This window comes from Mytilus edulis, chromosome 7 (genome assembly GCF_963676685.1).
Source record: "Mytilus edulis chromosome 7, xbMytEdul2.2, whole genome shotgun sequence".
Lineage (NCBI taxonomy): Eukaryota > Metazoa > Mollusca > Bivalvia > Mytilida > Mytilidae > Mytilus > Mytilus edulis.
Window position 1 is genome coordinate 28,441,845 of NC_092350.1, and position 15,233 is coordinate 28,457,077.

Genomic DNA, 15,233 nt, shown 5'->3' on the forward strand with positions numbered 1-15,233 from the left:
TCTATTTAAATTTGTTTAAAATATCTTTGAATATTTTAGTAACGTCTAGATATCAAATATCTTGTTTGATAATACATTACAATAATGTTGTTAAACGTACATGCCGCTGTGAAATTGCCATGTGGGTATTCCTTCAGTGGTTCATATAAACCTGTGGTTCCATCAAACATTAAGACAAAAGTTCCTTTGTGCTGAATAAATAATTGATGAGTCATATCGAAAGACCTTTGACCACCAAAGTCTACAAGGTCAGATGGAGCAATTTCCATTTTAAATTTCCCCTTTTTAAGCTGTTTTAAGACGTCTTTATGGATAGATTCACCTGTATGATGTGATATTTGCAGCCGTTGGGATATTTTCCTGTGTTCATCTTCCGGTTTACTAACTTCTTGTTGTTTTAATTTCGTTGTATCATTTATCTCTGTTACAGTTGGAATGTCTGCATTGATAAATTCTGCTGTATGCATTTGAGTTGCTTTTGGCTGTACTGTATCCACATGATCAAGTCGATAAACACTAGAAATATCGTGTGTTACTGTAGTATCTTCAATGATCAAATTTGGCTTTCCACGCAACAGTTTCAAAAGTATTTCATTTTTACCTAAAATACATCGTACAGTGTAATTCAAACAGTAACAACACCACATTGTCAAATAATGTAAAACCTCGTAAATGAGTTAACGATAATCAGATGAAATTAAATGTATTTTATGAACATATATGACAAATACGCTAATGATATAAGACATTTCAAAGAAATGACACCAGAAACCGACCAAGCAACGAACAAAAAACCTCTAAGGGCAACACTACAGAAGGGAGTTGTACCCTTAGCTGCTGTAGAATAACCCTCAAAATTTGCATTTATAAAAGTATTATTCAAATCATGAATTATTTTTAACCTGGTAATAATTTGATGTCAAGTAACACTAGTTGAATTACAAAAAAAAGATTAATGAATTCTAATGCAATACCCAATTTACCTGTTTTACACTAACCCAAATAATTCAGTCCCTACCCGAAATCGATCTCTCCTATATGCGAGGGCCTGATGCGAAAAAAAAATCCTCATGTATCCTCCATTTTGATTGCTGCCGTCTAAAAGAGGTGCCAAATCAACAATCAGCTCAATTGTATCGAGATAGGTAAATCCCGAGAAAATTCCGAATGAAATAATCCTAATTGAGCGGAATATAACGACTGAACTATGTTAGTTTGTAACTGAACGAAAGTGAAATTAGGAATTCATGAATTAATTGTCCAGTATGTGAATTATAAAGTAGTCTCATTTTAACTTGAACACAATATTTGAGAACAAATAAATAGAAAATATAGAAAAACAAAAAGAAAACTCTGTGTTTGGTTTACATATTTTTCATTAATGGTGCCTTTATCAAACAATGTGTATACCAATTAAATAAGAATGTTGAATTGGAAAATCAAAATGTCAAAAGAATGTTGTGCCAATCCCAGCTATGACTGGAGAACTAGTTTCAGAGTAATACAACCTGATATCGGCACTCGAATAATTAGAATAGTTTATCGTATGAATAAAAGGTTTCTCTTTTGTTTTACTTTATACATGTACATAATAGTCAAATTCAATATTTTTTTTTTTTTTTTTAACAACATTATATATATTTATTCATCAAATATGCTTGTTACATTGTTACACCAAGAAACCAAGCTTTTCTTGATGCATCCTGTAATATTCCACCGATTGCCCAGGTTAGCAATCAGCTGCTGGTATATATGTATATATTATAATAATATGTATAAATTTCTTGAAATACAATTATACAACATTTTAATACATTATGTTTTATTCTATCAATCGTCTAAACTTCTTTTTAGTGACTTTAGTAATGGATTAAGTTTCATTGTTCTGTTTTCGTTGTATCTTTTTATGTATTCTCGAACAAAAATTTGATAAACATTTACCTTTGTCAATTTCTGATTAGATACATAATATGATTTGTATATGGAAAAACCTAAGATTGTTAGGAAATAATTCAGACCAAAATAATATTTGTCAAAAATTTTATATCCAAAGACTAATTGCTTTAATGATACTCTAAAATTTAAATTTGATTTTATCATTAACTCATGAATACTTTTCCAAAAATTTTCTAAAAATCGACAAGAAATAAAAAAGTGGTTGTAATCTTCTTCTTCGTTACATACATTACATAGATTGTCATTCGTCTGTTTCCATTTAAACAATAATTGTTTTGTTGGTAATATGAATTGTAAAAGTTTCCATCTATATATTTTTAACTTATTTTCTTCTAAATAATGAAACATGAAAACATATAGTTGGTTAATACTAAGGTTTTCATTAGTTTGTAAAATACGCATCTATTTGCTAACACCAATTGATGGTTCAGTTTTATCTTTACAAATTGACTTATATAATATATTTGTTGAAAAATTTGAAGCCTCAATGTAATTACCTTTCCAGATTAGTTTCTGTCTAGGAATATTTACAATACTTTTAATAGAACTCTCAGACTGTAACATCTGAAGCCAGTCTTTTGGAATGGCTTTTTTTTAAATATTTATTTCTGCAATCCAATTACTCTTGCATTCTAATTTATCCAAAATAAAATGTTGAGATATATTGCCAGTGTCGTCTATAATATCATTGACAAATATCAAGTTACTCTTAATCCAATTTTCAAAAATAATAGTTTTATTTTTAAAATTAATCTGTTTGTTCCCCCAAATTACCTGTTTCCTTACTTCTGTGAAGTTGGTAGGTTTTTTTGTTTGTCCACCGCCTGATATTACCCAACATTTAAATACTGCTCTATAAAATTCAGGGATATGTTTGATATAGTCCAGAATTTTCTTCTTTTCAAAATTCATCTTAAAAATTAACCAATTAATACCAACCACGCTGAGATATTTTAATGGAATCAACTTCCAGTTTGAAATATCATTACTAATGAGTTTACTTACCCATGATGCTTTTAGAGACATAAAATAACTTTGTATGTCGATCATTTGTAACCCCCCTTCTTCGTTTGACTTTATCATGGTATTTCTTTTAACCTTATCTGGTTTACCATCCCAGATGTATTTATAACATTTACTTTCTATTTCTTTTCTGAATTTCTCCGGAACTGTACAGGCACTTGCCAAAAATGTAAAAAGTGGTAAAACTAATGTTTTTATAATAAGAATTTTCCCGATTAAAGTTAAATTACGTTTCCCCCATAAATGAAATAGTTTATTCATTTTCTCAATTTTATTCTCCCAGTTTAATTTTTCACATTCTTCTCTGTTATGACCAAAATATATTCCCAATGCTTTGACTGGTTTCTTTGTCCAATTAATCCCAGCTACCTTATCTTTACTATTTTTCAGTTTTCTATCCATATACCCTCTGTTTTATTTTTATTCAAAGTTAACCCAGAAAATGATCCAAAAATTTCTATTTCATTCATAGCAGCTTTGATTTCTTTCTTATATTCAATATTTCTTACCTTTTTGTAAAGGAATCATTTTCCTTTTGCTCAGCAAAATACCATTTCTTCCAAAGTAAATTATCAAACCATCTGTGGAGCGCCATTTGGTTACAACTTTTTCGCCTATCAAGATGCTCGCCAAACTACTCTTGCCGGACTTACACGGACCCGCCAAAAAAACTCTATTTTCATAAGATTCAAATGTTCCCTTAGAAATGAGCTTTATAAATTCCTTTTCATCGCTCATTCCAGGAAACGGAAAATCTGTGAAAATAGTTTTACATTAGATGGCTCTTGAATCGATCAAGGGTAGTATAAATACTAGAGTAAACACATTTAACTAAAATACATTTATTCAAAATACCAATTCGAAGATATCGGGAAGATGGTATAGGTTGTAATCAAAATTATAATCATAACTATTTTCTATATACCAATAGAGAAACCAGAAAATAGCTGGACTTGCAAATACATAAATGTGTTTTTTGTCAAAGAAGACATCATAGCTATTATCCTAAGTATATTCTTATGATATGACCCAAGTTTCTTTACTGATGAGGAAACTAAATTTGCGTAGAATCATTCAAGCACTGAAAGTATTAAAAGGGTAAAAAATTCTGAAATTACAGCAGAAATACGTGCAAGGTCGTTAGAGATTAAGGATGATTCAATTAAACTTTTTTAAGACTATATTTTTGTTTGAAATCACACCTTAATACTTACAAAACTTCTTCTAAAGTATTAACACCGAATAATAATTGACGATTTACTTTTTTTTTCAATGAGTAAGAATTTTTGTAAAACAAGTTGAGTAGATACTTGTTCAATCTTTAGTAATGTTTGAAATGTTTTATTGTTGTTAGTCTTTTCGTTGTTATGTTTTTCTGCGATGTTGTCTGCTGTTTTTGACTTTAATTTAATTTATTTCAAAAACAGAATATTGTAGACGAAACACACATAAAGAGTTTAATCAAAACACTTTTTACGTTTATTTCTAAAAGTATTGAATTAGTTTTTATACCCATAAGAGAAATGCATATTTACATCTAAACTTCGTATTAACATATACGACGTCTATTAAACTTATCATTATAATGGTTTTTGGTGTTTGCCATTCTATTTCAAATTGAATCTTTGATTTGAAAAAAAACCTTTTTTGAAATTATCAATGAAAAACGTTCATACAATAGGTTGTATATCAACAATGAAAATAAAATTTCTTATCTTTATAGTCTACATTATTGTGTCTTAAGTGTCTTTGCAGAAATCATTATATAACTTAATAAACACACTTAGCTTAAAAACAGAAGATTCATTTATTAGTCATACACTTACGTTTGGTTGGCGTGTTTGAGGTTGAATTGACTGATTGTGTCTTTGTTTTACTCTTAAAATCCTGTGTATAAAGTACAAGAACAAAAATATCAAAGTGTAATATATATACAAATTATTGATCAAAAAGCAATAAGTAAAACAACAACAAAAAAGAACATCACAGAAAATTCAAAAAGGGAAGTCCCTTATCAAATGGCAAAATCAAAAACTCAAACACATCACACGAACGGGAAACAACTGTCATATTCGTGACTTGGTGCATGCCTTTCGTATGTAGAAAATGATGGATTAAACCTCAGCTGGTTTTATATCTACTGATGTACATGACTATTAAGTTACATGAACTTGTTCACAGTAAAACATAATAGCAATTCGATGCGAAATTAAAGTGAAGTATTATAAATACTACTTTCTTAACGATTACGATCAAAATTAGATATTTAAAAAACCAACAAGTATCAAACTTATACTGGCAACCGATTTTGTTGGTTAATGTCGACCTTAACTTGCTTGTGAAGGGAGATTACTTACTATTTCTAATGAAACGGTTGGAGTGGTTTACATTTATTCTTTACCTTAAAGCCTCCGAAAAATCTTGGCAACTACCTACGATCCAACATTACCTGTCACCTAGGTAGCAAGGTTTATAGTAAATCGTCTCGTCATAAGACTTTTCTGGTTTAACGGTTGTAACGCAAAGATTTCTTTCGTAAAACATTGTTTCTAATTTGAAAAAAAAACAATATAAAAAAACCTCTACAACTTGAAAAACTCGTATGGTAGGTGCAATACATAAACTCATACGCCAAAATTTAAATATTTTGTATGACTTATCATTTATTCGTACTATTTTGGCCAGTATTACGCATCGAAGTATTTGGGACAATTTAAACCTCCGTTAACTTTCTACCTCTTGCTTTTATACAGCATACCTCATTATCTATGCATTTCATCCAAGTAAGACTACTTTACAGTATTCATATATTGTAATAAATTGGGGCCGTTCTCTGATACTTATCGTACGTTGTCCTTTGTTTCGTCCTAAATATACACGCAACAATTGCCTCTTTTAGACAAACAAGCAAAAACCAAACAATCATATATAATAAATGCGATGTATTATGTTTCCTTCTATACCTCATGATATAGGAAATATTACCTGAATCAGTATTTGCACCTGTTCGTGTCTATATTTTACTGCAAGATCATATGGTGTCTTTCCCTAAGATTATAAATATTATATACGCTAATTTCACTATATGAAAATACAGTTTTTCATTCGACCTAAACTTTCTTATTACAAATAACGTAATTACACGAATACAAACGTATCAACTCAATAAAAGATAATTGTGCGTTTGATAAATGTTACAATATGGAATATTGCTTTTAACGATTGTCATTTAAATCGACAAACAATCAATGAATAGTGAAACTTTTTATTTTTTCTAAAATTGAAGACGCATCAAAAACTTGTAGTCAGTTCAAATATGCGTTACATGCTTGTGCAGTTTACATCATTGACATGTGTTGCATTGAATCATTAAATATTGCTTACTGTTTTATCTTTTTTCTTCTTCTTTGCACCTCCTTCTAAAAGAGTCTGAACAGTGGTCACGCTTCCATTAATAGTTGCCCGGTGAAGAGCAGTTTGCCCCTATATTGATTAAATAAATATTAAATCTTCATTATGATTGAACTAATGTTGAAAGTCTTAATTATGAATGTTGAACTACAAGTATCATAGAAACGTAACATCGATGTTCTCTGAACAAGAGGTCAAGGTCAGATGAATGATGCCTAAATAGACATGTGAAACTTACATTTATTTCATACACAAAATGTAGTTGACATATTGCTTATAGTACCCGTATGTGAAATACAAACTTGACCATGCAAACTTCACTGATTCATGAAATGAGGCCGAGGTCGGTTGAACTCTATCTGACAGACATGAAGACTTTGCAAGGCATCAACATACAAAATATCGTTATCCTATTCAGGGATTGGATAATTGAAAATGTAATGGCAATTAAGTGTAATTCATTACAATTTTCCATGTAATGCAATGCAATGTCTAATTGAGCATGTTGTTTAATAACATGAAATGGTAATTAATTACAATGAAAAAAATCGTGTAATGCTAAATTACTTTTGAATTACATTTGAATTACATGTACTTTTAAGGTGTTTATGATAGGACATTATGTTAATATAAATATTATTTATTTGACATACAGATATATTTGCTAAATAGTCTTATAACCTAAAACAAAAAACAAGAATGTGTCCATAGTACACGGATGCCCAACTCGCACTATCATTTTACATGTTCAGTGGACCGTGAAATTGGGATCAATACTTTAATTTGGCATTTAAATTATAAAGATCATATCATGGGGAACATGTGTACTAAGTTTCAAGTTGATTGGACTTCAACTTTATCAAAAACTGCCTTGACCAAAAACTTAAACCTGAAGCGGGACGAACAAACGCCCGGACGAATGAACGGATGAACGAACAGATGAACGGACGAACGAACAGACGAACGGACGAACGAACGGACAATCGTAGGTGGGGCATAAAAAGTGATAATTATGTATTGGTGTTGTTCATTATTTGAAGAAAGATCTTCATCTAAATAGATTGATAACATGTCTATACATACCATCAATATATGAATGGTTTAACAAAAGGATTATAGAAATAGAAAATATCATTGTTCATCACAACTCGATTGCTTTTTTCACTTCCGCCGTACCGGCTCAAGCGAGAAAAGTTGAGATCTATAAGTACAATCGTGTAATGAATGAGAAAAACTTGAACTATAAAAGATACATAAACATTTATAGAATACCAACTGAAATATCACGTTGATTGACAATAGCATCATGCAATAAAAGTAGCTGAACAACATCTGAGTGACCTCCACTTGCAGCATATTGTAAAGCAGAGACATTCTAAAACAGAAGAATTTATATTATGACGAATTTACTAAATATCCATTCGACTAATGTTAGCCATAATAATTATATAAATGTAAAAGTCAAATCTATGTTCACAAAAGTCTGTGTTCTTTTTACCTCATAACACTCAAATATGTGACTCGTTTTTTGCTCAAATCAGTGTACTTTGTAAAATGTGGCGTCATTCAAATATATGCTCTTTGGTTTCAACTTACATTTATATAACCATTTGTCCATCAGCGCTTGTTACGAACATGAAAAGCACAGATACAGTGTAGCTATCTTATTTATTGAGCTTATTGTATTGATTCCCCCCCCTTCTAGTCTTTTACATCTTACTTCATGATATCAATTACTTATTAATATAGGAAATGCAATCATTTAAATTTATATGTATTGTCTTCGTTTTACAAGTTTATAATGTGGAAATATATAAACCTATTTATAAGCAAACAAACCTCAGACCCTTACTCCTTACTGACCAGCAGACGCTCTACACAACTCTGCTAGATAAAGATATTACAAGAGAAAATTTATGACACTTGTATATTTAAAAAAAAATAATTGGAATACATGTATGATAGGACAGGACTGATAAAATGGACACACATTTAAGAGAAGAGGCGTAGATTTACGAAGGTATTGATGCAATGAGAGTAAGGAAAGATATTGGAAGAATGGAAATGGATTTGTGGCTGAACATGTATTTGATCCTAACATATACATACGGTAAACTAACTGCTTGACAGATACTTCTGTCAAAGGACGTCTATCTCGGATACAACTTATCGGGATTTGCTAGTCTTCAGATATGATGATATAAAAAAAAATAACTCAATCTCGTTAACAGTTTGTTCAATTTAATTCAAGTGATTTTCGGTTATTAACGGTTATCAACAAATCACGAAAGTCTATTCATATATCAAAGATTCCATTTTTAAGCCTAACGGACTTACAAACATATCGGCGCAATCCACATTTGCATTCTTTCGAAGAAGTAACTTGACCATCGGTAACAATCCAGCTCCAGCTGAGCGATGCAAGGCAGTGCATTGCTATAATAACATAAAAGTGACATATATTAAACTAAATCATCTTTAATAAATTTGATTTTAGAGTAAGTAAATATTTTTACCAATGAAAAGTAGGAATGGGTACATTGAGAGTGCAAAACGAAAAAGAGATCTATTTTCACTTCGTATTGGTACATGCTTTTACTTATTATTAATTAAACAATTTTAAGACAGCCCAGGAATACGTATTGACCGCTTAATATAATAAAAAAAAAAAAAACTACTTTCGAATTCTTTTCTCTTCTAAATATATGGTAAAGTGGTAATTTAATCAACATTCGAAGAAATATATAGAGGAAACAAAGGCGCATAACTCTGAATTCTAATATAATGATTTTGTATTAACGGAACATTCTTAGGAGCTAGAAACTACCGGTGTTCACGTTTGACATCGGATAGATACGTATGATGTCTTTAAGGTGCCAAAGAAGATAACATAATTTTGAGGAATTGTCTTTTAATAAAAGTTTTTACAGAAATAATAAATTGAAATGATTTGAGTTGTTTTGTTTTGCATTAGAAAGAAAAATGTATTGTATTTGAAGATGTGTGGACGTTCATCAAAAATATTCCTTTACCTATCTCTGTCATGCTTCACCGGGAAAAATTTATTTGCGGCATTTCCTCGCAAAGCTTCAAATACAACACACAGCAGATGTCAAATCCATCAAAATCATGTTATGATCCATGAAATTGTATTCAAATTTTAAAATAATGTGCCAAGAGAAAAAAGGGACGAATAGTATATGAATTGACATGAGAGAAAAATCTGTGTAAAATAACTTACAGGCGGATATAAAATAATTGAAAGTGAAACTTTCATTAAACGTTTTTTTCAACTAAAACTTGGTGACCGCTTGATTTTGAAGAACACGTATTTCAATCAATCAATTTGTTTTTTAAAATGGTACAGCGTGCTTCAAGTATTATAGTTACGTCAGGCATGTTTTTATGTGCTTTTGTGTTTTTCAGGGGAACAGAGTGATTTTTTTTTAATTTCAATTCATTATAATATATATATAATTATATTTATTACTTTTTAGCCCAAAGAAATGAAACTAAAATTAAAAATCAATTGTTAAGACAACATGTTAACGTATTTCTATTTAAATCACATTCATTTTGATAGGAAAAATAATAGTAGGTCTAATACAGAAGAATGCTTTTCTCAGGTTGATAAAAAAACATTTGTGGGAAATAGTAACCCAGTTCTCATTAGGTAAAATTTACTTCCGGTATCAAAATGGCTCAGACATGCGAAGCAATGAATGTGGTTTTTTTAATTTGATAGATGCTTGTGTGCCTTTTTGTAAATGATTGTTTGTTTTGAGATTGTAGCATAGTGATGACTGCTGTACCCATATTTGACTTTTGTTTATTATCTCTGTTTTGTTCGCGCATCGTTGTAAATATAACGGAATTTGACTGTAATATAAGTGAGAGGTCTAGCGCTATAAAACCTGGTTTAATCTACCATTTTCTACATTTGAAAATGCCTGTACCAAGTCAGGAATATGACAGTTGTTGTTCATTCGTTTGATGTGTTTTGTCATTTGATTTTGCCATTTAATTATGGACTTTTTATAGCGCTAGACTCTCGCTTGTATGACAGTCGCACCAAATTCCATTATATTTACAACGATGCGTGAACAAAACAGACGTAATAGGTAAAATTGTCAAAATAGGGATACATCAGTCATCACTGTGTCATAATTTTAATTAACACAAACACACAAATATTTAACAAAGAAGCACAAAAAGAATCTATCAAATTTAACAACCATATTCATTGCTTACTTATATATTTTAAATCAACCCATAAAGGATTAATTAGTCCTGTGACTGAATGGCAAGGTTAACATCAATTCTAGGGAAGAGTCGCGTGTTTGACGTTAGAATGTAAGCGTCACACAGGAAGAAATATAAAATATTTTTGTCCTTCAAAGTATCTAAAATACTATAATTTCACATGGGGAATGGTGTTATACAGGCTTGAAAAATCGAAAGACCTAGATTTAAAACACTTAGGCTTGTTACTTTAATATGGATATTTTGTTTCTAGCATGATCTTATTTTCAATATCCTGTGAATGTAACGAACAATTTAGTAGAGATTTTCTTTCAGTTTCGATTACGTGTGCGAACGAGTAGTTCTCACTAAAAAGAAAAATAATGAGAAAAAAAGTCTCATAAAGAAAATTGTTTTGTTAAGCGAAGCCACTTTTAAAAGCGTGTAAACTGTTGGATATCAAATACCAAATAACTAAGCGACATCTTGCGAAACATCAAAACAGTACAATTGGCGAAAGAAAAAGAAATAGTCAGAAAAAATTCTACGGAAGAGTGAGTACTTTATAATTAGAAAAAATTTAAACGCCTACCAATGAAAAGAAGAAATACCTTAATGTCCTGAACGAAAGAAGAAGAAAAAACGAAATGCCTACTGATAAATATAATCCAACCAAAAGCAATTGATTATCTTTATTCGGGATGTAAAACGAAATGATGTTATGCATTGGTGAAACCTTCATGTCAAACAGTATTTTTTGTTCTCATGTTATACACTGCTACTTTTGTATAGGTACTATTTCTGTCCCAAAATTCTGAAGTACTTGATTTGAACTTTTTTTTAAAGTTTGTCTTTTTCAAATCTCTTAAAGTTATGATTTTCAAAATATTGTGACCACTGTTGGTTTTTATTTTTTATCAAAATTTTTAAGTACAAATCAAGTACTGTTTAATATGGGTACCTAAATTTCACATTAACTTTAAAACAGAAAAATAGTACTAAATATTAAAAGTACTACATATTTTAAGTATAGAAATAGTACCTATGCAAAAAGAGCTGTGTAATAACGAGATTGAAACCTTACGCTGTTATCTTTGCAATTGACAGAAATCCCATTTTCAATCCAATCTTCCATCTTTTTCAGATCACCAGATTCAGCACATTCTAAGAAAATCTGAAATAGAAAATTAGATTGTAAATGAAGCACATCTATTTGTACGAACCAAAAGAGGAGGAGATACCAATCAAAAACCTTCAGTCGAAAAAAAATTAATAAAAGCGCAAATGATTGAACAATCAAACGGCAAAAACAGAAAGATGAGCCATTAATGCATATAAACAAAAAACATCGAAAGAATCAAAAACTATCTTCTAACGCGGATTGTTTTTCGAATAGTCACATAAACACATGCTGTTAGGTGTCTACTATTCTCTCGATCAGAGTAGCAACAAAAAATTATCAAGAAAAAGTACAATTCAAAACATTCGTTCGAAAAAGCATTGCTGACAACAAAAACACTGGAACACAGGTACGAAAAAAAGTTAAATAAAACTTAATAACTTGAATTTAAGTAAATTAAGCTAACCATAAGTCATTTAACTTTAAGCAATCTCGATAGCGTATACATAGTCAGCTAGATGGGGCCCAAGGATGATAAAATGTGAAAAAATGGATGCGAAAAAAAACCAGACTGATTTATTTCAAACAGTCTAATAAAAAGTTAACTCCTTATAGAGATTTTCAATAAGCTTACATATGTATTTAATAACAACGGTTATTGTCATCCTACTATTTAACTTCAATACATTGCTCTAGTTCATACTAAGTATTCCAAGACTAAAAATAAAATAACACAAATACCGAACACCGAGGCAATTCTAAATAGAAAATCGCTTATAAAATTGCAATATCAAAAGCGTACACACATCAACGAATGGACAACAACTGTCATATTCCTAACTTGGTACAGACATTTTCTAATGAAAAAACCGGTGGATTAACCAAGTACGACACAATTCCATTACATAGACAACAATTTGTGAACAAAACAAACATACATGTACATAATAGGCAAAAATGTCGGAATATAAGGAACAGCAGTCAACATTGTGTTATCATGTTTATCGCTGCCAACAAAGAAAAACAAAAAGGCATATAGACATAGCTCAATAGCAAAAACGAAAGATAAGAATACAAAAACTTACCATAGCACAATAACACAATGACGGAAATTATAAGTACCGAACCATGTTTATTAGATATTTCCAAATATGAACTACACAGTAAAAGTAACAAGACAATTACAATTAAAACCAAGGAGTAACAATTTACAAAGACTAATAAAAGAGGACTTTTACACGTAATTAAGATGACAAACAACGTAAATACCTAAAATTATATTTCAAGACCATCGTGGATAATTTGTGAAGTTGATCAACTAGGTCTTGGTATCTTCCGATGAACTAAAATGAGGAGACATTCTTTGACATAACTCTGGTTCATAAAACCGCACACTAGAACTTTCGTTAACATTATATATGAATGATTATTTTTTTAAATGCAGTTTTTGTACTTCTTAAACTATTACATTTCCTCTTCAATTTAGACGACTCTCTCATTTTGAAACTGAATAATAAAATATTTACTTTGATAAATCGTAATGCCACATACGCGAAAGACCAAAGCCAGAGTTTTATAACAACAACAGACATAGAGTCGGTATAGGTTTCTACACGGCATCAAAGGCTGGACAAATGAATACACTGTATAGTAAACTCTTAATTTAACAAGTTATTAATAAATCCAAAACTCAAAATGTATGGTCAGATGACAAAGCACTATATGACTACTAAGTCCCTCCAGAAACAAATGGACAAATGTGGTTGTTTACTTCATTTCATTAAATGTTGAACCTCGCATTTGGTTCCAATAGTTATCTTAGGTACCAGGATTATAATTTAATACGCCAGACGCGCGATTCGTCTACATAATACTCATCAGTGACGCTCAGATCAAAATAGTTATAAAGCCAAACAAGTACAAAGTTGAAGAGCATTGATGAGTCAAAATTCCAAAAAGTTGTTCAAAATATGGCTAAGGTTTTATATGCCTTGGATCAGAAATTCCTTAGTATTTCGAATAATTTATTATTATGCAAACAGGAATTCTATAAAAAAAAAATACCATATAATTGATATTCGTGTCAACATCGAAATGCTGACTTCTGGGATGGCGATACACTCGGGGACGAAACATCCACAAGCAGTGGAATCGACCCAGTTGTTCCAATAGTTATCAAAGGTACCAGGCTTATAATTTAATACTACAGACGCGCGTTTTGTCTACATAAAGTGTAATACTACCAATGATTTTCCCCTATTAGTCTTTATTAAATTTGCACTTTTCAAAAAAATGTGCAGAATTTATCTTTGTTTCAAATAAAGAAATACTTGGCATGAGTAAAGGTGTATCCTGTCCAGTACTATAGAAAAAATTTCACATAACATTTCATTGCATATAAGAGAATAACCATCCCTGAAAGTTAACCAATCAAATTTCCCCCTTATTTAATAAAATTAACGGTATCAATTTTTCTTGCACCAGATGCGCATTTCGACAATACATGTCTCTTCAGGGATGCTCGTGGCCAAAATATTTGAAATCCAAAGCTTATATAAAAGATCTGTGTACAAGATTTAGTAACCATGTAAGCTCCAGTTTCCAAAATATTGTATAGAAACCCAAGATAAAATAGTAATGGTACTCTGAAATAACCAAGACATATGTTTATGACACAGAAAATGTTTGACTCCAATGAAATGTAGGATTGATAACCTACAACTGTCAAATTCATGGGAATATTTTTTTTCGACCTATTTTCGTATAAAACTGGATGTGACGTACTATGATTTGGTGGTATTACACCATAAGACGTAACAGTGACGCTCAGATCAAAATAGTTAGAAAGCCAAACAAGTACATAATTGAAGAGCATTGATGGCCAAAAATTCCTTAAAGTTTTATCAAATACAGCTAAGGATATCTATGCCTGGGATAAGATAATCCTTAGTATTTTTGAAATAATTCATACATTTGCAAACAGTTAATTTATAAAAAGACCATATAATTGATATTCGGGAATATTGTATCATGTCTTAACATAATGCATCATAAAAGCAAATTGTCATCCAAAACATACCGGCCAATTATTGTCGTATTAAGTGATATATATGACAACTGTGTCTGCTTTTATGAAACCAAGTATAGTATGTAACTTCATTTTAGCGTGAATAACTATTTACGTATTTGTGACGTACTTACTTTAATTTCTAGAGGTGAACATCCCTCTTCCTACAAAAGTGAACAGAGGTGTATACGCATATAAACATCAACCATCTAGACAGATATCTATACAATACGTAATTATCAAAGTCATATGCATACATTTCACAGAGACTATCGTCACTACAAGATCCCTAAATGCAGATTAACATGAACAAAGTATCACGACTGACGAGGTATCTGGAGGTGTTTTTTTCCGACAATAACACTTTTACTTTCTATTCATGATCAGAAAGCGTATAAAATGTACAGGAAATAC

At 30.6% G+C, this 15,233-nt stretch overlaps 1 protein-coding gene across 1 annotated transcript in view; it reads right to left on the bottom strand.

Moving 5' to 3' along the window:
- LOC139483061 (uncharacterized) overlaps window positions 1-15,233 on the bottom strand; it is a 28,584-nt gene that overhangs the window by 12,555 nt on the left and 796 nt on the right. Inside the window, exons 2-10 of the mRNA XM_071267088.1 lie at window positions 14,954-14,983; window positions 11,717-11,806; window positions 8,728-8,826; window positions 7,667-7,765; window positions 6,364-6,462; window positions 5,965-6,027; window positions 4,806-4,866; window positions 3,489-3,734; window positions 101-601 (exon numbers count right to left, since the gene is read on the bottom strand). Of these exons, the coding sequence (XP_071123189.1) occupies window positions 101-601; window positions 3,489-3,734; window positions 4,806-4,866; window positions 5,965-6,027; window positions 6,364-6,462; window positions 7,667-7,765; window positions 8,728-8,826; window positions 11,717-11,806; window positions 14,954-14,983 (1,288 nt within the window). The remainder of the gene's footprint in view (window positions 1-100; window positions 602-3,488; window positions 3,735-4,805; window positions 4,867-5,964; window positions 6,028-6,363; window positions 6,463-7,666; window positions 7,766-8,727; window positions 8,827-11,716; window positions 11,807-14,953; window positions 14,984-15,233) is intronic.